Here is a 21,921-nt window from a genome sequence, read left to right on the forward strand (position 1 = left end):
TGTGCTCTAATTACAACCTGAGAATATTCAGACAACCTTTTCTGAAAGCTTTTCTGTTCTAAAAACTCAGGTCTCGCTTAAATGCTTTGCTGGGGTAGACTTAAGCATATGTTTGACTTTAAGTCAAGTCAGTTTTTTGAAGTCAATGGGGCTTAAGCACATACTTAATGTTAGGCATGCACTCAAGTTCTGTCTGGTTTAAGCATATGCTTACAAGCTTTTGATGAATTGGGGACTTCATGTGACTTTCTGTTGAGGACGTTTTCTGTCATTCTTCCATAATACCTGTTGCTCAGTTTCTTCAATTGACCAGAATGGCATTTGCTTAGTTTTTTTAGAGTACAATGAATATTTCACAGCTTTAAGTCACTCTGAGTTTGAATAGAGACCCTCGTTTAAAGAGCTATATATGGGTAATTCCATTCTGTGCCCACTGTCTTCCAGTAAAATAATGCCCATGTAAGCAGTGTCTTACAGGAAAGGTGTCTGAACATAAACTCCCAATTAAAGAAAATATTGCTTAAATGGCAGGATTTGTGCCATCCATCTCGTGGGGTATTTTTTTCTTTATGTCCATAATTGGTGTGGATAAAATTCAGTTAGTTGTTTATATAAACTGACATTTTTTTAGGCTTTAACACCAAGAGCTGCATTACGAATTATTCCTAAGGAGGTTTTTGTTTAATTCTTTTTTTTAATGCCGTGCAGGGTCTGTCTTTTTTCAAGGTGTCAGTGTGGAGAGAGAGAGGCTTTTTTATATTGGAAATAGCTGGAGATCCTTTTTATTTTTTTTTTCTGGGTATTTGTCATGGGTTTTGTTATTGCCTGTTTGAATCAACCTGGGCTGAACTGAGAGGTGGTGTTTTCGTTCTCTTCACTTCTGAGATGGTGCAGGCATTGGCACACGTTGTGCTAGAGAAGAAAAGAAAAAAAAATCCTCCCTTAGCAGGGCTGAGGACGTTTTCAGATTCCAGTGTTTTTTTACTCAATATGGCAAAGTTGCCCGCTTTACCCAGAGGAAGGCAGGTTTTCAGCATTCCGTGCTCGTCACACCATTCCCATTTGCTGCGCAAGTTTAAAACTATTGAATTGATAGTCTTGAACAGTGATGGGAAAAAAAGCAACCAGTTTGCACAAATCAGCTGAACACAGGGTTTCTGCTTTGGTAGACTGAACCCCATCTATTACAAGCTCAAAAGATTGACCTCATGTTGCACCACCCTGCCCCATCTGCTAGAAGAATAACTCATTCCCAGTCAGTTTCATATTCCCTAAATAGATGAAGCCCTGCTTCATTCCCTCCGACTCCAGGATGACAAAAAGCAATGACATCTGTCAGTTTGTTCTCTTCTTCTTAAGAGCAGGAACCTTGCTCCCTTTCTCCCTAAGCAGGCATGATTATCTGTAGCTTGTCTTTTATCCTTCCGTATCCTTACCTTTTTTGTTACTGTTTTGTGTCCAGAGAGTTGGTTTGGGGTTTTGTTTTTTTTTTTCATGACTGTTCTGTCAGTCTTTAGTTTGGGAATTAAAGTGATGACTGAATACTCTTAGGAGAAATGCACAAATGGAACTGTTAAATGTTTGTGTGCGGCTCATATGTTTATTATTGCTGATGTTAATAAGATTGTGGTAGGCAATTAAAATGTTGTGTTGATGACTCCCTGTTTTGGTCTGGGGTAGGTGGGTTGTAACAAGGTCTACACCAGCACCTCTGACGTGATGACCCATGAGAACTTTCACAAGAAGAACACACAGCTTATCAACGATGGCTTTCAGCGGTTCCGTGCTACGGAGGACTGCGGCACTGTGGAATGCCAGTTCTATGGGCAAAAAACCACTCACTTCCATTGCAGGTGAGACAGCAGGGAAGGGGAGGAATTCTGCCTGAGAGATGCATAGTCTGTTTGCCTCCTTCTGCCAAGTTGTAAATTCAGGAGTATACACAGGGACTTGCTTTTCCCTGCTGTGACCTTCTCAGTATCGCTGTTGAGAGAACTCATGCTCCAGGGTGGATGTGATTTCCACGGTCTTACCACAGAGCACTCTGAAGGCAGGAGATTCATTCACTGGCCTGTCTGAGGTGATCTGAGGGAAGTATGCCCACTAGGAAATATATAATATAATCATTTGGGGAAGCTATCACAGTGCTCTTCCCTGACAGAGCCCAGCTGAGGGGTACCGTTAATATGCTGCTAATGGTGCTTTCATGCTAGAGTTCTCTCCAGCCAGCAGTCAGCCAGCTCGTCCCTTTCAGGGCCAGACTCTGCCTTCTGTTACACAAATGCTCTTCTATTGATTTCTCATCTTCTCAGGAAGAGTGGGAAAGCACAGTTTGTACCTCAGTCCCCTTTTAGCTGCTCTTTTGGTTGGAACTTGCAGTGTTGGGTGCCTGCTTCCCCACGTCATGTTGGCTATTCCTCAGAGTGGAACCAGCTTCCCAGCTCTCTTACATAGCAGCATTTGTGCTTGCCTTGGCATCACAGGTTAACCCATATAAAGGTCCTCGAGCCCATTGCCACCAGGGCCACTGTCTCATACTGGCCCCAGCCCTTATCCCAGAGGGAGGCAGGTGACAGCAATTGCATTGTGCTCCTAGCTCACACAGCCAACCACCCTCCTCTCCTCGATGCCCTTGCAGGCGACCTGGGTGTACATTCACCTTCAAGAACAAGTGTGACATTGAGAAGCACAAGAGCTACCACATCAAAGATGATGCCTATGCCAAGGATGGCTTCAAGAAGTTCTACAAGTATGAGGAATGCAAGTATGAGGGCTGTGTCTACAGCAAGGCCACAAACCACTTCCACTGCATAAGGGCAGGCTGTGGCTTCACCTTCACCTCCACCAGCCAGATGACCTCCCATAAACGCAAGCATGAGCGCCGGCACATCCGGAGCTCGGGAGTGCTCGGCCTGCCTGCCTCTCTCCTAGGATCCAAGGATAATGAGCAAGAGGAGTCCAGTAATGATGACCTTATTGACTTCTCCGCCATGAGCTCGAAGAACTCTAGCCTGAGTGCCTCCCCCACCAGTCAGCAGTCTTCCGTTTCTCTCATAGTCCCAGCTGCACCCTCCTCAGCTGCTGAGCTTGCTTCCTCACAGGCCAGCAAGCCTGCCAACAGCATGACACCAGCCACCAAGATCTCTGGCCTGCTCTCCCAGGCTCTTCCCAGCAATATACCCTTGGCCCTGGCACTCTCCAACTCAGCACTTCCCGGAGCAGCCGGATCCTTTTTCCCTATCATCCCCAGCCGGGTCTCTACACCACTTCCTGCCAGCTCATCTAATCTGATGGCTGCTGGTTCTTCTGGCACAAATCCACCATCATCTGCTCCTACGGATTCCTCATCCCAGGCCATCTCAGGATCTGGTGACCCAGCAGCTACTACTTCTCCAGCTCCAGCAGCATCTATAATGGAAAGGATCTCTGCTAGCAAGGGATTGATCTCTCCTATGATGGCAAGGTTGGCAGCAGCTGCACTCAAGCCCTCTGTGGCACTCGAAGCAGGTGAGTTACCCTCATTGGTTGTGCTGGCGGTGGGAGGAACAGGAATGCCTGATGTTTTGGAGAGGAGCAAAAGAGAAGTCACTCAGTTGTCCATTGGACTGGAAGTGGGGAAGGGATAATAAAGGAACATAAGCGGGAGAATTAATTTGGTCATGTCCAGAACCCTTGAAGAGGACAGTCTTGGCATGCTGTCCTGTGGAACCTGGCTGTATTCTTGTAGCCAGAAAAGAGGCAGGAAACTTGCAGCTGTGCCCACAAATGGAGTAGGCTCCTGTCAGACCTGGAAGAATAGTGTTGCTCTATGTATCACCTGCTTTGCTGTAGCCTGAAAAGGGAGTAGCACTGCATTAAAAAAGGAACTGGAGAAAAGCCTTGGCTGATACTTGCAGGCTGTACAGCAGCCTAAGCCCTCTTCTGCAGGCCCTGCTGAGTTTTGGCTGAGCCTACTGGGGTGGATCCTGCATCTCATTGCCTCTGCTTTTTCTGATCTCGGGGGCTAGTTCTATGCTCCAGCTGTGTCATGCCAGCTGTGTTTTTGGAGATGGTGTTGGTACATTCCATAAAACTAGACCTTTCTGCTGTTCAGTTCTTGCAAGCTGTGCATCTCCCTCCCAGGGAAGCAAGGCTGAGACAAAGAGCACTGGCAGAACAGGAGCTGGTATGGGGGGCAAGAAATGCTGCCAGGACGCGAGTTATTTAAAAGGGTGCAATCCGTGTTCTGCAGCAGAAAGGAAGGATAGAGCATCTGTGCTCTGAGGCATAACAAACTGTGGATCCAGAGCAAGCTAAGGCTGACTTTTGCTGTGCAGCGTTTCTCCCTTCCCAGAAGAGGTAGAAAGGGGACTGTAGAGATGGAGGGTGCTGTTCACTGCAGCTTTTCAGAGAGGTCAGGCAGCTGCGGGCTTTCTCCAAGCCAGGTAGCACCAAGTGGCCCTCTTTCCCTCACCTTGCGCCTCTGTTGCAGCAACCTCAGAACAGACAGTGCCATTAACCCTGGGCCTGTGCCAAGAGGGCATGCTCCCTGTGAGGTGTCCAGCCCATCCAGTGCTCTCCTCGTGCTGTGCCTTAGTCCCTTGCTCACTTACCTTTCTCTGCTCCTGGGGGAGGGAAGAGCTTTTCCCATCACAGTGTTGGTGGTTTTCCTTAGGAATCACTGCACTGGCTCTCACAGAGCACTGCTGGGCAGGTAGCTCCCTTCCCTGTGGCTCCCTGAGCTGCAAGGATCAGCAGCAGCTCTGGTGAGCAATATGAGAGTGGGGGGAAAAGATGGGAAAGAGTCGTTGCTGGCAGCCCAGACCTCTTCCTGCTGCCACCTAGAACCTGCGCCAAGTCCTGCCAAGCAGAGGCTCCTGGGGCTCCCTGGAGAGCGCTGCCTGGCCTTCCCCGGGGGCCGCCGAGGGGAGGCCCTGCCCGGCAGCACCCAGGGGCATCAGGCTGTCCTGCAGCTCCCTCCCTTACAGCATTGAAAGGCCAGAGCAGGCTGCTTGGCCATGGGTGCGAGAGGGCTGCCGATGCTTCCTCCTGCCAGAGAGCAAAGGAGGGAGTAGGATGAAGTGATCTGATTAAAGAGGGAGGGGAATTTTCACATACTTTTAAAACTATTATTTGAAAAATTGTTTCCTAAAGCGGAGAAAGGTCATTGAGGGAACTATTTTCCTTTATTTTTTAATAAAATGCCACTTGCTGTCTGTGAAGCAGCTCGCCGTCAGCTGTACTGCCTGAGGGTAAATTAATATTTTAGTCACTTGGGGATTGTGGAAAAAAGCTCTGCAGACATGTTCCTGTCAGCAACTTTTTTTTCCCTCCTTTTTTCTTTGCTTTTCCTCTAAATTTTTTTCTTTAATTTGTTCTCTTCCAGTTTTTCTTCTTTTCCTCTTTTTTTCTCTTCAGTTTTAATTTCTGTTTCATGCATTTGGCATGAAAATTTTTTTCTCCCCCAAAAGGAAAGAAAATTCCTCTTTTTGTGGGGACAACCCGATGGGAGAGAGGTCACGCAGTTTGAACCGATCTGATTGGCTGTCATCTTCGATAGCCCCAACAGGGCAGATGCTCCTGCTGGGCACGCGCAGTGGCGGGCCATCGCCGTCGCTACGGCAACGCTGGGATTGGGGATGGGAAAGGGGGCTTGACTAGCAGTCGAAAGCTGCCACATTGCCTCAGCATTAACAGAGTCTTTAATAAACGCTTAAGAGGCAGCCCCGCAAATTAGTTATGACAGTTTGTGCAGAGAATCAGGTCTCCCCCACGCTCCTTCCGCCCTTCTCCTTTAAAGGGCCCATAGCCTGGACAACTTTGACATAATTCTGCAATAATTATCACTTGAAGAATTTCCACGCTGGAGTGGACGTCAGAACCCATCATGTCAGCCTGGCAATAAATGCTGACCAGCAATCCTGGCACTTCCCTCCCCCCACGCTTTTTCTTTGCTTTTTCCGTTTATGCAGTGGTGATAGTGATTTAACTTTTTTATTTGCCATTGTAACCTTATTTTATACCTGTGTTTTTCATATAATTTTTGCATTTCATTTTGTCTTTCTCAAGCAGGGAACGGACAACCAACAGCTTCCGGACGGTTCAATCCAGTTCAGGTGAAGCAGGAGCCTGTAGAAACCATGGGATCATCATCTGCTGCCACTCAGGACTCCTTGCAGGAGCACAGCTTGGACCTGAGCGTCAAGGATCATGGGTGAGAGAAGCGAGCAGGCAGAAACACTTAGTTCTTTGCAGCTTGGAGCTCCAGGAATTTTCCATATCTGTAACATGAGAGGACACAACATTTGATCAAAGTCAGTTTCACAGTGGCTGAGTTAGATACCCCCAAGCAGGAGGCAAGGAGGCTCCCTCAGCTTCCCCTCAGTGGCGTGTTCTCCAACAGGTTTTTTGGGCACATAAGCAGCTACTCACTTTCTCACAAGAGCCCCACCTGTTCCCCTCTTTGCCATTGGCAAAACTCCTTGTTTCAGTTAGATCCTTCTGCTGTTGTCATCGCCAGTTGATTGAAGACTGGCAGTATGAAACCTAGTTCGGCATCCCCCCTGTTTTTTTGGTGTATTTTGCAAAGTTCTAGCAGGATGAAAGACTAAAGCTTTGGGTGGACTGTGCGTCAGCTAGTAAGAAAGTGTGGTGTGGATGCTGGCAGAAGAGGTCTGGACTGTTTAATTGCTGAAAGAACTTAATTTTGGAAACTTGTGACCCTCTTCCTCTCCATCTTGGCTATCACAAGTAAGAGTTTGACCTGTCCCAAGGGAGGGTGGGCATCTTTCTCTTTCTCTGAATGCAGCAGGTGAGGAGTGAGGCAGCTTGAAGGGAGAAGAATTAATCTCGGTGCTCACAGTCCCTGTGCACATCTTAACTAAACCCTGTTGGTTTGTGTGTTCCAGTAATGAATCAAATGGCCACACAGTCTCGGCAAATTCATCTCTTTTATCCTCGCTTATGAATAAGGTAAGAGCCATCCATCAAACGCCTTTCATTTCCCCCCACCAAGAGAAATTAAAGCCACGATGGCGGGGGGAGGTGGGGGAGATGCGTTTGTTTTTTAATGTTTTGCCTCTAATAAGATGAGTTTGTACCATTTAAATTTTGAGACCATTTTTCATCGGGTATAATTTCAGAGCCACTGCTTACGAATTAATTTAATGAACTGGCTGGAGAAATATATTGCAGCCTCTGACACCTTTTTTTTTTCCCCCTTTTTTTTTTTAATCCTTTCTAGACAGAGGAGGGTTCTGAAAGATTTTTTTTCCCCCATTTTTATTTCTAGAACCTGGCAACTTCTCCCTTACTCTCTTTTTATAGTTACTCATTTTATTTATTTACTTCAAAACATTTTCTTTCACTGGGGGAGGGAGAGAGGAATCATTTGTTTTTATGAAAGAGAAGAAGAAAAAAATCAGAAGTTTTGAGCCAAAATCATCAATTTCTGCCTTTCTGGTTTGAGTAATGGTGTCCAACAGAGCCCACTTTGCCATTTTCTAGAATATTTGTTTTAAATAATGCATAGTTTCTTTTTCCTTACTTTTTCCTTAAATTATACATCATCTCAGATATATTTTCCCCTTTCATGTGATAAATTCTGCTGTAGCAAGATTAATTTTGCTGTTGTATACAACTGCATTAGGGAGCAGGGCAGCCTTTGAGCCATGCTTTAACATCCTGCTGTGTGATAGGTTTTAGAGGCATAACTATTGCCATCCCCTTGGCTCTGGGCATTACATGCACCAAGGCCATGTAACCCTCAAGAGGGCAAAGTGACTTTTTCTTGTATTCACTCCCCTCCTTTCTCTTTCATTTCATCACTCTTCTTCTCTGTGTTAATTTCTACTTTTACCCTTATACGACTTTTCTCCTCTGTTGGATCTCTTGTTACATTGGGGTTTTGGTACTTCCTTTTTAAACTTCCTTTCTTATTCATTCCTATATATTGGCCCTATAGTGCTTTCAAATATGCAGCTCTTTCTCTAGTGAGTAAATATACTTAATCTGTTCTCTGGGATTCTGAGTCCTTCCAAAGGCCCCCAGCTCAGGAGAATGCTTCAATAGATACTTCACTTGAAAATCTCCAGTACTAAATGAGCATACGCTTAGAAATAAGCATTTGTCTGTGTGCAGCCCTGCGTAAGATTCTTTATATTGTGCAGAATAAGTGCAGCACAGGTAAAAAATACTAGTTCTTCAGGTTTGTTCCTTTTCTTTACAGTAGGAACAGGATTAAACAGTGACATAAAACAGCAAAGAATAGAGGCTATTCCAAGACGAAGGACTGCAGAATCAAGCTGTGTGTGCTCAGCAACACATCATGCTTGCTTCTTCCCCTTGCTACACACGATTTCTGCTCATAGTGAAATCCTTCCGTGACATTATTTGTCTAGGAAGAAAAACCCCTCTACAGAAATTGAATGCCCAACGCCAAAGGAAAAAGATGAGCTAAATTTCTGACTCTAGCCATAAAGAGCTGCAGTCTCCACATAGCAGCAGGGGCTTTACCTTCAGGGGGCATTAAGAGAGCCTCAAATAACCAGGGTTCCTGTAGTGTTGTGCAGTTTATTTAGGGGGGCTGTCAGGCTTAATTAACTGATATTTATAAAGGGCTTTGAGATCCTCAAGTGGGTGGAGTTTATAATGCAGGTATTGGGCCCAGTCCTGCATTTTATTCATGCCTTGAATTTACTGGTGTTACTAGAGGTAATTGAGAGAACAGTAAAGCAGGAATGGGCCTGGGGAGTTGTTGTGCATTTATTATGAAAGAAAATTTTCTCTCTAAGCACTCTTAAGTAACTTCCTTTTTCTATCCTACACATCCTGTGCCTGAACCTCTAAATCCTCTGTGTGTAGAATCTTGTTTGAAGCCTTTCAAACAGGGGAATCTGTGAGTCCAAGTCCTGTTTTGTGGATTCTCCATTAGCATAGAAAGTAAAGTATTTTATTTACTGAAGTTATAAGAATTTTCCAAGGACTTAAGTGGAGCCAGAATTTTGCCCAAGTTGAATGAGAATTTGCCTTTTTTTTCCTTTCCAAAAAGCATACCTTATAGTCATTTAAAGGAGACATTCTTGTGGTTAGGACAAGATGATTCTAAATAAACTAGAATTTACTAGTTCTGCTGCTGGCTCTGTACTGAAAGATCAGCATTTTGTAGGCGCTACGTAGGGTTATCATTGTCCCAGCCTGCACAGGAATCTGTTCACCTTTTCCATGTTCAAATAGGGCACGTCTTCCTTCACCTCAGTTTCCTCATTTTTAAAACAGACATTATGCTTCATTACTTTACAAAAGAGCCATGAATATTATTAGATGGGCACCTGAGAACTTTTTGATAGTTGGGTGGAGGATGCAGAAGAGCGAGGTGTTACTAGTTGTGCTGATGCAGTAGGCAGCCTGTGCAGACTTACTGTCTTCTCTTTTAATCTTCGAATGCACAGCTTTCTGTGGGGCAGTCCTGAGGGTATCCAGACTGGCAGTGTACCAGGCAGTGTACTATGCTTGATGCCGTGTCCCTGTTCTTGTTCCAGATGTCCAAGACCAGTGCTAGCCTTGGCAACCTGCTGAACTTGAAGACGGAAGGAGAGGGCAGCCAAGCCGTGGCTGGGGAGCCAACACAGTACTTGGGAAAGGCAGTGAAGGCACTTGTTCAGGAGAAACTCTCTGAGCCGTGGAAGATGTACCTGCGCCGGTAAGGAAAGCATGGAGCTGGGAATAGGGGACAGGGAAATGATTTTCTCTGCAGTGTCTGGCTCATGCACATTTGAATACTGAGTTGTCTTGAATTCGAATGCCTAGTTCTGTGATACTCTGATCACCTTCTGGAGGGCATTTAGTCCTCTCAGTCCTGACTGGCTGCAGTAGATATTAAGATCCTACACGCAAAGACTGTGCAAGTAGAATTATTTTGCAAAGGGAGTTAGAGAGCCAGCTAGGAGCACATATCTTCACATAGTGCTATTAGCATGCACTTCACCTCAGGCTTCTCTTCATTTCCCCAGTCTGCAAGTCCTGGGGACCTCCTGTGTGCTCTTCAGCACTGAACCAGTGTTAGACCATCTTTAGTTATTACGCACAGATCACAGAAGCCTTAAAATGCTTGCTGTGGAATTTTCTCTTGTCATAGGAGTAGGCTACAGAAACCAAACAGGGCTATGGGAACTGGATAGTTTCTGCTGCGAGAACCAGTGTTTTTATTGTAGACAAGGAGGCTTGAAAGGAAAATGGAACAGATACAAAACTCACCCACACGCAGACACATGCACATACATGCCCAGACAGACACATGCTTTGAGCGTACACAGATACACCCAGGCAGCCACATATGGGTTTGTGCTCTGACACAGATAGTTGCCTGCACGTGCCTGTGGACGTTTTGTAAATCACAGACTTTGACAATGGAAAAGACTAGAAGGTCGTCTTGTCCATCTGCCCCTGGCCAACGCGAGATCCTTCCCTGCAGACTGTTTGCTAGCATTTTGTCCAGCCTAGTTTTAATTATGCCAAGCAGTGTGGCTGTTTTCTTGTCTCTGGGAGCATTATTCTACCACATAATACATTTCACTGTCAGGATGTTTGTGTTTTTTTCCTGGTATGCTCCCTGAATTTCACTTTTCATAATTTCATTGCAATACTCCAAGTTATATCCCCTTGAACCGCAGCAGATAATTCCTCTCCTCAGTTGGAGTTCACCCCCTTCAGATAGTCGCACACTTCTAGCATATCATTTAACAAAGCTTATTTACTTCTTTTAATCTGACTTTATAAATTAGTCCCTTCAGCCTGCTGATCCTGTTGCTGTTATCATTGTTCTTACTCTGAATGTATGCAGAATTGAACTACCATTCCTTTATCACCACACCAGATACAGCAAGCTTCCTGCCCGATGTATGCGGCTTACAGTTGTGCTGCCTTCTTCACATCCATGTTACATTATGTATATATATTATGTTTACCATCCACTGTTACATTGGATTGTTTGTAATGTTGCTCTCATGAGTTCTGTATGTATAAAATACTCCTTCCTACCCCCAGATTTATTAGCTGTTTTTTTCCAAATACGAATCTGTCATTCTGAACCTTCCCCCTTGCCTTGCAAGGCCCCTCTGTGTTATTTCTCTCCTCTTGCACTGGTGTTTCCAACTCCTCCCAGTTTAGTATCTTCTGTGAATTTCATTAACATGCTGTTTACTTCTTCTCCTAGATTACTAATGAAGATGTTAAATAAGCTCAGACCTAACCAAAGTCATCCTTGCAGCATTCATGAGATGCCTCCTCTCAGCTCAGTACATTGCTATTTGTCATTAGCCTTTGTTTACGGTCCTTCAGCCAGTTTTCAATCCATGTAGTAGTATTCACATCCAAGCCAATCTGAATTAATTCTAAGCATATGCGAGACTGTATCAAAACGCTTTACTAAAATCCAAATATATTGCATCCCTTCATCCACTAATTTTGTAATTCTATCAAAAAAAGCAATTAAATTTGTCTGGCGAGATTTATTCTTTATAATCCTGATGCTGTTTATTGCTCATGGTTCCTTTATCCGCTAGATGTTTAATGATTTTCTCCTCCCTCTTAATATTTGTTCCATTACTTTATTGGAAAGAGAAGTTAAGACTAGAGGTATGATAATTGCCAAAGATCACTTGTCTTTTCTTTTTTTCTTAAGGAATCATTACCTAGCTTAGTTTTGCCAGTTTCCTAGTACCTCCCTGTTCTCTATGGCTTAAAAAATAACAAATAGTAATACAATCAGTTTTTGAGTTAATTTCCATTGCACTTCAGGACACACATCATCCAGACTGGTTGATTTGTGTATATTTACATTTTCTAACCAGTCTCTATCTGCTGTTGTACAAGGTCTTCATTTCATCTCTAATTTTTTGCCGTGTCTTCTGTCCAAAGCAGGTTTCAGAGGGGCAGCCATTCTTGACTCATCACTTTCCTCCCATTTTTATCCGACCTTCTTTCTAAGTATAGTACCTCTTGTCCCTGATAAAACAACCCCTTTAGGCTGCATTAACTTGATTTCTTATCTCTTCTCTTATCACACCCTTACTTTCTTTTATCTTCTCCTTGCAAGCCTTAACTAACTGCATGTATTCTAGATCCGCTGGCCTTTCCCTTTTCCAGTACAAGATTCTTTTTTCTTTTAACCTCAGATTGTTAAGAGGTCCCTCCTGGGACCACACAGGCTGCTGCTTGTTTCTTGCTTTCCTGCTCGTCAGAGCAATTGTAGTCTGTTGCACCTTAATTATGCAAGATTCCCCAGCTAGAGAGTTTTAAATCCTTCCTGCCACTGCTTTTTTACTTGATTTCTTGATTCCCTGTGATTCTGGAATTTCCTGGAATCCCATGCATTTGTGCTGCTGTTACTAAGTATGGTGAATCTCAGCAGTGGATGAAACCATGCTTAGTTGTTTTTGGCTTCTTGACTGCTTCCTCTGAGATGGCAAGAGGCACATCTTAGACGGCTTTGCTCTGGTTTCTGCATTGCAGCATTGTTTCTTCTGTACTTCAGGGACTGTGCTTTTCTCTATTTATGCATATTGGGCTCTTGTTGCTTTATAGGAGATACCGTGTCTCTCCCATGTATGTGGTATTGTGTGGTTTCGAGCAGAGGGGGGAAATAAAGGATCTAGGTTCCATTGAACCACTGTTTTTCCTTCATTTTTTGCTACTTCCAGTAAATTCAAGCAGAGAAAATGGACCAGCAATGTTTCAGCAGCATCCCGTTGGTCTGGATTTCCCTTAATTTACTAACCTTTGATTGTTCCTCAGAGTTCTAGCTTTTGTACATAGACACTCAAGAACGCTAACGTTCTGCATGATATTGTTTCAGAGTAGTTTTGAATTTTGCACCCACTGAAGTGAATGGGAGTTTCTCAGTCAATTTCAACTAGAGAGAAATCAGGTTCTTGTTCTGCATGTTCAGATCTATGTAACTTCATGCAAAAGTATTGTTTGTGCAGCAAGGACAGTGACATGAGAAACCAGGCTGGTAGTAGAACTGAAAAGCTAGAACGTATGTTTCTTCCAACATTTCTTCTGGGGCGTTCTGTAAAATGCCTGCTTGTCTGCTTTGGTCAGGTTTGGTACCAAGGATTTCTGTGATGCACAGTGCGACTTTCTCCATAAGGTGCATTTCCATTGTGTCGTGGAGGAATGTGGTGCCCTCTTCAGCACCTTGGATGGAGCCATCAAGCACGCCAAGTAAGTAGGAGAGCGTTAGTCGTGGGAAACCTAGAGGAGACTCTAAAACACACATACTGAGGGAGACCTTACTAATTCTCTTTAGGAGTGGGAATGTATGCAGTCATGAGGGCAGCAGTTTGGGCATCCACATGCATCCTGTGTAAATGTGCCTAGCTAAATTTTTTTGCAGAATACCATGTTCCTCTTTAATTTTGATTGACAATAAATGTGTTCAGTATGTGACAGATTTGGCATGGTTGAGAACTGGACATTTGTGTTTTCACAAAGTGTGCAGAGTCCTTGTTAGGATTTAACCTGGGCTAAGTTGTTTTCAGACTGCTGCCATATTCTTGTTGATGTTTAATCAGACTTTATGCAGTGGTCAAGAATTTATGTCTGAATTGCACTCTTTTTGCAGTTTTCACTTCCGAACTGAGGGCGGAACTGTGAAAAGTAACTCTGAGTCTCCCTTCCCAACTACATCCGAATCTAAGGCTTCATTAGCCCCATCATCACCATCTGCTACTTCTGTCACCATGGCGAGCGCTCCTGCCCTTGACGTGCCCACCCCGAGCCCAGCTACTGTGCCCTCTGCCCCCACACTGCTAGCTTGGAAGCAGCTAGCTTCGACCATACCCCAGATGCCTCAGATCCCAGCATCAGTGCCTAGCCTGGCAACTTCACCCTTGGCAACGACTTCCCTGGAGAATGCCAAGCCTCAGGTCAAACCCGGATTTCTCCAGTTCCAGGAGAAGTGAGTTGTTTTTTAGATGCTGCTTGCCTCCTTGTCCTCTTCAGCCTGGCAGTCCCTTCTGCCTTTGCTCAGAGTTTATTGGTATATCTGTACCCACCCACTGAGGGGGGCTTCTGTGCAGAAGGTACTCTGGTCTTTATCTTGCAGAAAAGTTACTTTTAGAAATCTATAAAATACCTTCAGCTATCCTTGGAAAAAACAGGATTTTTCAATACATTTGGGATTACTTTTAGATACAAGTTTGGAGGAGAAAGAAACTTACTGACATATCACTGGAGCCTCATGAGAGGTGAACAGAATTACATTTGTCTTTGCAGTATTTGTGAAATTAAAGGGTATGGGAGGCAGCATAGCATCTTTGAAGTTTTCAGTATGAAGCCTGACAGCCATGTCCAGATCTTGCTCAAGTCTGAGACTTACCATGATTTTCTGTGGTCTCTCAAAATCAGTGGGCAGTTGAGTGAGTGCTCGGTCATGCAGAGGTGAGGTGTTACTGCAGCAAAGTCCGCAGAACTAGCTAAGAGTAGATCTTTACGCATTGCTGAAAAGGAACCTTGCTGTATTTCTTCAGGATTGGCCCCAAATAAGACACGCGGCCTTTTCATACAAATCCCTTCTGTAATTCAGTGTAATACAGCTTCATTTTTTTTTCAGTGAAGACTGGGGGCAGGTCAGATGGGAAGCAAGGTGCTTTGACTATGTCTTAACCAGGAATGGGTCTATCAGCAGCTTGAGGAATAGGGAGCAAGCATCTGTCACTTTAGGTTTGTCAGTGTTTTGTTGTCCTGGCTGAACTTTTGTGCAGATGTAAGTCTCCTGAAATTCTGTGTCCGCTATTTGTAGCATTAGTTTACGAAGTAATTCACAAGGGAGGTGTCTGACAGAGGGTAATACAACCCTTTTGCAGAGCTCTGCTATGAAATTCTTTTAAACCATTTTAAGACGTTTCAGAATGCTGCTGTGATGTTGGTAACTGTTGTTTCCAGTATGTAGCTGGACAGAACACGGCACAGAAGTTCCGTGGTTTGCATGAGGCCACAGGAGTTCAGGGTCGGGTTAGGCATTACAACTTAGTTATTCAGGCTGGTGGAGCATATCTCTCTGGGTCATATATTTACAGGCGTTTGCCTCCTTTCAGGTAAGTGTATTAATTCCATATCATGTATCTGAGTGAGTAGCATTGAGTACAGTGATCTGAATCCAAGAGATCCATGGTCAGCTACCTCTAATACTGACCTCTGGTTATCCAGCTAGAAATCCATGGAATGATGGTGGGGGAGGGGAAGGGAAGGGAGGAGAATATCAAAACCATTTTGCTGAATAAATAGGCCACTGTACACATAGTCTAGCCAAGGGAAGCTCTCTTGCATTGTGCATGCCCAAGAGTTTCATTTCAGTTATACAAAAATTGCTAATCCATTGACCTAAGTACAGGCAGAAGGTAAGAATCAGCATCTATCCAGAGCTGAAGAGCTCTTCAATTTGAAGTGCAGCCCTCAAAGACTACAGATCCCACCATGCATTGCTATATCTTAATAACCTTAATCAAGAAAGTGCACTGCTTGCTGGAATTGTAGTAGTGTCTGCCAGCATCAATTTTACTAAAGAGGAAGGTGGCTATGGGAAATCTGTAGGCCATGTTTGGAACAGAGGCTTCAGCTGGGCTCCCCTTGAATTAAATGTTGGCAAAGAAACAAATGTGTGAAATGAGTGAAGGTGATGATTAGATTTTGGATGTATTCCAGTGATCCCTGCCTGGCAACGGACTGCAAGTATGCCAACAAATTCCACTTCCACTGTCTCTTTGGGAACTGCAAGTATGTGTGCAAAACCTCTGGCAAAGCAGAATCCCACTGCCTGGACCACATCAACCCCAACAACAATTTGGTGAATGTGCGAGACCAGTTTGCTTACTATTCATTGCAGTGTCTCTGTCCAAACCAGGTAAGAGCAATTCAAGAAGCAGTGGACTAGCCTGAGTATGTGTGCTGAAGAAGGCAGATAGGAAAAAACAGGTGGACTATTACTGGAAGCAAGGCTGAGAGTTCATCCCTGGTCTAACTACTGAACTATGGAGAGTTCTCTATTACTTAGTCTAATAAAGCATTTGTTTTGCATCAAATTGAAAAGCCCACTGCTTTTCGTTTATATGACTTGGATGAAGTGGACAAGGAAACCAGAATGAGCTAAGAGACATGATGAAACCTCTATGATGAATATCGGGGAAAGCCACATGTTAGGGGGAAGTGATGGAATCTTCGCTGTGGTTTAGGGTAGTTCAGCGTAGACTAGAGCAATATAGAGTACATGACAGAGCAATACAGAACACACAGCAGGGAACAGATTTGCATTGTGCCTTGTGGAAGATGAAATGGATGTGATCTAGACTATCAGTTCGGGCCTATAATCTCATTGTCTCAGAGGAAGAGCATTAGGAGCAGGCAAATAAGAATGCCTCTGCTTTAGATATGCTTAGTATAACCTGCCTGTTTGCTCCCCTCCAGCACTGTGAATTCAGGATGCGAGGGCATTACCATTGTCTTCGTCCTGGCTGCTACTTTGTGACTAACATCACCACCAAGCTGCCCTGGCATGTGAAGAAACATGAGAAGGCAGAGAGAAGAGCAGCCAATGGCTTCAAGTACTTCACCAAGCGAGAAGAGTGTGGCAGACTAGGTGAGTTTTCTTCTTTTCCCTCTCACCCTTCTCATCTAGTCTTTCTTATGTCCAGGCTGAGAATGCCATTAGTTAGTCTACTAGTTATGGTAGAAGTGTATTTGGTCATTAAATCACAAAGCAAGAAATAGAGCAAAACAGAAATCTGTTGCTGATCTGCCTGGGATGAAGCATAAGGATTCCCATTTTCCCAAATAGGCCCAAGTTAAATGGAAAGAAGCTGTAACAGTTTTGTGTATATATTTGTCGAAAGATAAACTTCCCCTTTGTGTTTTTCCTTTTAATCTGTCAAAGGCCTTTTTTGTACTTTGCAGTCTTTTGTGCCTACTGCTTGTCTTGGGCAGAGTTGAAGGGTGCTCTTAGGAGTAAGAAAAGCGTAAGCAAAATGTCTGTTCTGATGAGTCTCTTTTGTGTAAGGAGAAGTCCTCCTGCATCAGTTTCCAGTAGCTGTTTTGCCTCATTCCAGGCAGCTTCAATTGAAACTTCTTTTTCTTTTTTGATAGCTCTTGCCAGGGCTGCATATTGAAAGCCAAAGGGTAAATATTCTGTCTGGAGATAGACAGAGGTATGGGGAGTGGTGTTCAATAAACTTCTCCCTTCTCTTCCTACCCCATTCTCCACAGCTGCTTCTCAGCAGCAGAGAACTACAGGACCAGAGAAATACAGCATCGTTGCTTTATGCCAACCTCCTACCAGAGCATGGCCTAGGGAAATACCTGGGATGTGGCACAGCACTCAGACCAGGGCATGCCCATTTGCCAAAACTATTAGCAGCACTGCAGTACTTACTTAAATCTAAGGGTCTCTCATGTAAAGCTGGTAAAAGAAATGCATAACAACAGAAAGTAGAATGAATTCCCAGAGCAGTATCCTGGAGCTTAAAGTCCAACACTCTGAACCAGGGGGAGTCCCTAAAGCTAACCCTGACAAAGCTCCATCCTCCACTGCCTGGGATTCACTAACCCTTTTAGTTGTGTTTTGGCTCAGCTTTATCACAGACCCAGTCTTCTGACAGACTCATGTCAGCCCTGGCTTAAAGTTTTAACAAAATGGTTCAGAAAAATACTACTTTCCTTTTTGTCCATACTGTTGCTTTCCCTGGATGCTGTTCTTTTTTTCTAGAATTACAGGGAAACAGTTAACCACAATAACCAGAGCTGAACTTTTCCCTTACGCTTTGAAAACACAAAGAATTTATACCCAAATGGGTAAATTGCTTGTGGTAACCAGGGCAGTCAGTGTCAACACTCCACAGCCAGTCCTTACCTAGGTCTCATTTACACATGTCAGTAGATTTAGCGCAGTTGCTGTTGTTTACTCAACTTTTGGTGTTTCAGGTGATAGCAGGGGCTAGACAAAGCAGGACAATGATATATGACACCCAGCCTACACTGCTGCCGTAGCAACGGGCGAGCCTTCACCTGCCCTTTGCTGATACTGTTTCAATCCCGCCAGCACTGTTTGTTCTCCAGCCCAAAGAACAGCACACCGTGATGGGGAGGGCAAATGAGGTGCGGCTGTGGGGGAGTGGAATACCTAAACAAACATAAACTTGGCATGCACATAAAACACTATCTCTGAGCTAACTATGGGCTGGGCAATTCAGGAGCTGTTTGGCAGCAAGACATCTACAGAGCGTGCATGTGTCAGCAGTGTTTATTTTGGGAGTGGAGGGGGTACATGTATCCAGCAGGATGTACATATGCCTATTGCTTGGGCTTGCCATGCATAAAATGTACATTTAGCCAGGGCTATGTATTTACCCATGTAGATACAGACAAGCATGATGATAGGCTGGTGTAGCTGGATATGTTTGTGTAGGTGTCGATGGTTATACCAACATGTAAATGCATGTCTGGTTTTCTGTATACCTTTGTTCTTTGGGTTAAGGATGTATATAGCAGGTGCAGAAGCACTGGCCTGTTTTAGGGTCTGAGAGAGTTTGTGTGCGTGCATATATAGGTATACGTATATAATTATGTATATATATAACTAATATATATATGAAGTTTTTTGTATGTGTGCACACATATTTATATATAAATATAGACAGTATGCGTGTGTGTAGATAGATCAGTAAAAACTGGGCCTGTCTGCAGCTCTGTACCTATATATACATGAGGCTATGCACAGGGGATGATGGAGATTAGATACAGCAGGAATCTTGATATAGCTGTGTTTTAACTGCAACGAGCCCTTATTTATCAGATATAGAAGGTAGCTTTTCAAGATTGTCTGATAACAAAGACACAAACTCCCAATATGTATGGCAGTAGCCACAAGGAGCAGAACGTGTCAAGTGCTGTGTGCCAGAACCTGCATAAGTTGTTTGTTGTTTTTAGCTGCCCATATTACACAAAAAATTTGGAGTGGCAATAAGCACTTCCTGGCTCCTTTCTATCTGAAAGGAGAGTATAAACTGTCCAGCGGTAGAGCTTTTAAGAGACTGTTCTTCTGTTCTAAGAGTACAGTTAAAGGAAAAAAGACCAAAAAAAACCCCTTTTCTAGTCTGACTAATCATAAACATGTATTTCTGAGACTGGATAACCTGAGGCACCACGAGTCCTAATGGTATGACTAGGCATAATGGTAACTTTCGTTCCTTCATAACAAAAGGAAGAGGGATGTGACTAGTTTGCAGCTGAGGCCTACTTTTTGAATCCACGTACACTGCAGTCCTTTCTTGCAGTTTCTCAGCAGGTTAAAGATTATGGTTTTCATCCAGGACTGTTCCTGAAGAACCCACGACCACAGAGACCCTCGAATCCACTGGAAATCAATGTAGCAGCAGCCTCGCCCTGTCTCCAAGGCATCTCCCCTACATCCCCTCTTCCTCTCAGTACTTTCATGTACTACATACATTGGTTTTATGTTTGCAGGTTGCAAATATAACCAGGTGAACAGCCACTTCCACTGCATTCGAGAGGGCTGCCAGTTCTCTTTCCTGCTCAAGCACCAAATGACATCCCACGCCAGGAAGCACATGAGAAGGATGCTGGGGAAGAACTTCGATCGTGTTCCTACTCAGGTGACTCACTGGTTAAGTTGTAGATCTGCATGTAGTGATAGTTCTTTTGGTTGCTTACTGCAGAACAGCATTAGTGCCAAGACACTTGCACCCAGCCTCTTAAGGATATATCTGCATTGCAGCTGGGATGTGCAAGTTCACCTGAGCTAGCTTTAGCTGGTTTGGCTTCCATTATACTATAGGAAAGATGATGAAGCATAGACATCAAAGCATTACTTAGTCTGAACAGCCTTTCCTGGTGAGTTGCAGAGAAAAACATGTGAGAGGGCTAACACTGTAAAATATTCATATTTACAACCTGCACTCCATCCCTGCTCTCTCAATATACACCAATTGGCTTATTAAAATCAAAGTGCTTAGGCTGTGGAAGAATTGACCGTTTTGGTTAAAGTAAACATATCCTGTTGCACATGCAGAATTATTTGCTGCTACCACCTACGATGGGAGAAATACCAGTCTCAAAATTTCTCTTCCCTTACCTGATTTGGAGTTGAGATAAGTTGGGACTTTTTTTGTTTTCTCTCAGAAAGTAGCAGGGCTGTGCAGTTGCTTTTTTCTAACATAACTGGCAGATTAGGTTTGTCCCTGTTTTGTGAATAAATTGAAAAGTTTCAACTGCAACACAGAGCTGCTGCTCAGAATGGTAGCAGTCCTGCAACCTCCTGTTTTTTCTTCTTGTTCCTTAGTTTCTTTAACTTCCCCGTTGACCTGGGATATGAAACAAACTAGCTTTATTTAAACCCCTGTGGCTGGTCTGGCCCTTGGGACATCTTTTGGTATATGAAAAACAAAAGCTGCAGAAGTAAGATGGGAATCCCCTTTCATTCTACCACATGGGAATGGGAGGTCCCTGCTGGTTGTCAAGTACTTTCAATAAGTTAATTGTTCAAGTTCACTGCTGTTGGATTTAATGAGCTCACTGTGTGACATGCCAAGGAATTGGTGTTACTGTTGTGGTAGCTATTGCTCTTAATATGAAAAGCTTAGGTAGAAGACTCAACCTGAGGAGAGATTTAACAAATAGATTGGTCTCCACTATACTGCCTTATAACTGTTGAAGATTTCTAGTATATGCTGAGCTGAAAACACTAGTTTTGACCTCCATCTCCTTCACTGGCCATTCTGTGTCACTTTAACAGGGCAGAGATAGTCATCATTGTCTCAGGAATCCTGGGAGCAAACAGTGCTAGTCTGCATCTGCTGCTGTGCGTAGCCCATGCAGCAGTCCAGCAAATAACAAAAAGAGGCTGAAAGCACAAGTCAGGGCACGTGGCAAAGCTAACGTAGTTGCTGTAGTGCCACTGCCTTTCTGCGTTTAAAAGTACTAACTCCAGTTCTTCTCGCACCTTGCTGGTCAGTAGGCACTTACTGGTGTGCTTGTATATAAATTCCTTCTTCGTACTTACCCATGTGACTACCCAGAGGAGACCGTGCCGTGCCAGACCCCAAGAGCTGCATGTGCACAGAGTGTAGCAGGATACACACAGAAGAGCGCGGGTTTCAGGCTGCGTTGCTCTGTTGCACTGTATCGGCATGCAGGCACTAGGGCAGTCATGCCAGTAGTCATATTCCCAGTCTCTAAATGCAGCAGGACCTACACAGTAAAGTAGTAATGCCAAGATTAACACCTCCTGTTTTTGAATGCATCAGAATCCACACACCAGGATACTGGTGCCAAGATTAACACTCCCAGCCTCTGAATGCATCACAATTCACATACCAGGATGCAAGTGCCAAGATTAACACTCTGAGCTCCCAGTGAAGCAAGATTCATGCTCCCAGCCTCAGTGCCATAGGTTCCACTCGCAGGCATGTTCCAGCTATCCCCCAAGAACAGAGGCAGAGAGGAAAACGTGCAGACAGATGGTTTTGGTCTTGGCATCTTGCTTTTGGTGTGAAAGTCCCCGTCCTGTTTTCTTGCTGCAGGTTATTGGCCACGCTCCAAGAAGTGAAAATCTCCCCCATGTTGGCAGCATGGCACCCAGCCCAGCTTCATCAGGAACCCCAGCTTCCTTTCAGGGACCCCAGAGCATGATGGACACTGAAACAGATGAGTACATGGATTACACTGGCTGTAGCCCTGGGGGGATCTCCTCTGAATCTTCCAATATGGACCGCAGCTGCTCCAGCACTCCAGTGGGCAATGAAAGTACATCAGCAGGTAATAGAGAACGGAGGGGAAGTGGATTATCAGTCACATGTTCTCTTGAGAGAGAAACTCATAAAGAGAGGCTAAAGGAAACAGCACCTTAAAATGTAAACGGCACCAGTTCAGCTT

The 21,921-nt window shown here is 44.2% G+C and overlaps 2 protein-coding genes across 2 annotated transcripts in view; one reads left to right on the forward strand and one right to left on the reverse strand.

Moving 5' to 3' along the window:
- The window catches only part of CASZ1 (castor zinc finger 1), a 55,165-nt gene that overhangs the window by 26,550 nt on the left and 6,694 nt on the right, over nt 1–21,921 (forward strand). The window contains exons 7-17 of the mRNA XM_026074053.1: nt 1,681–1,853; nt 2,639–3,507; nt 6,049–6,193; nt 6,888–6,951; nt 9,519–9,679; nt 13,081–13,203; nt 13,604–13,939; nt 15,685–15,883; nt 16,444–16,615; nt 19,495–19,643; nt 21,570–21,804. Coding sequence (XP_025929838.1) covers nt 1,681–1,853; nt 2,639–3,507; nt 6,049–6,193; nt 6,888–6,951; nt 9,519–9,679; nt 13,081–13,203; nt 13,604–13,939; nt 15,685–15,883; nt 16,444–16,615; nt 19,495–19,643; nt 21,570–21,804 — 2,626 coding nt within the window. The remainder of the gene's footprint in view (nt 1–1,680; nt 1,854–2,638; nt 3,508–6,048; nt 6,194–6,887; nt 6,952–9,518; nt 9,680–13,080; nt 13,204–13,603; nt 13,940–15,684; nt 15,884–16,443; nt 16,616–19,494; nt 19,644–21,569; nt 21,805–21,921) is intronic.
- Nucleotides 21,598–21,921, reverse strand: part of PEX14 (peroxisomal biogenesis factor 14) — a 103,221-nt gene continuing 102,897 nt past the window's right edge. Inside the window, exon 13 of the transcript XR_003254865.1 lies at nt 21,598–21,684. The gene's annotated coding sequence lies outside the window, so the exon portion shown is untranslated. The remainder of the gene's footprint in view (nt 21,685–21,921) is intronic.

Source organism: Apteryx rowi, unplaced genomic scaffold, assembly GCF_003343035.1.
Source record: "Apteryx rowi isolate R43461 unplaced genomic scaffold, aptRow1 scaffold_38, whole genome shotgun sequence".
Classification (NCBI taxonomy): domain Eukaryota; kingdom Metazoa; phylum Chordata; class Aves; order Apterygiformes; family Apterygidae; genus Apteryx; species Apteryx rowi.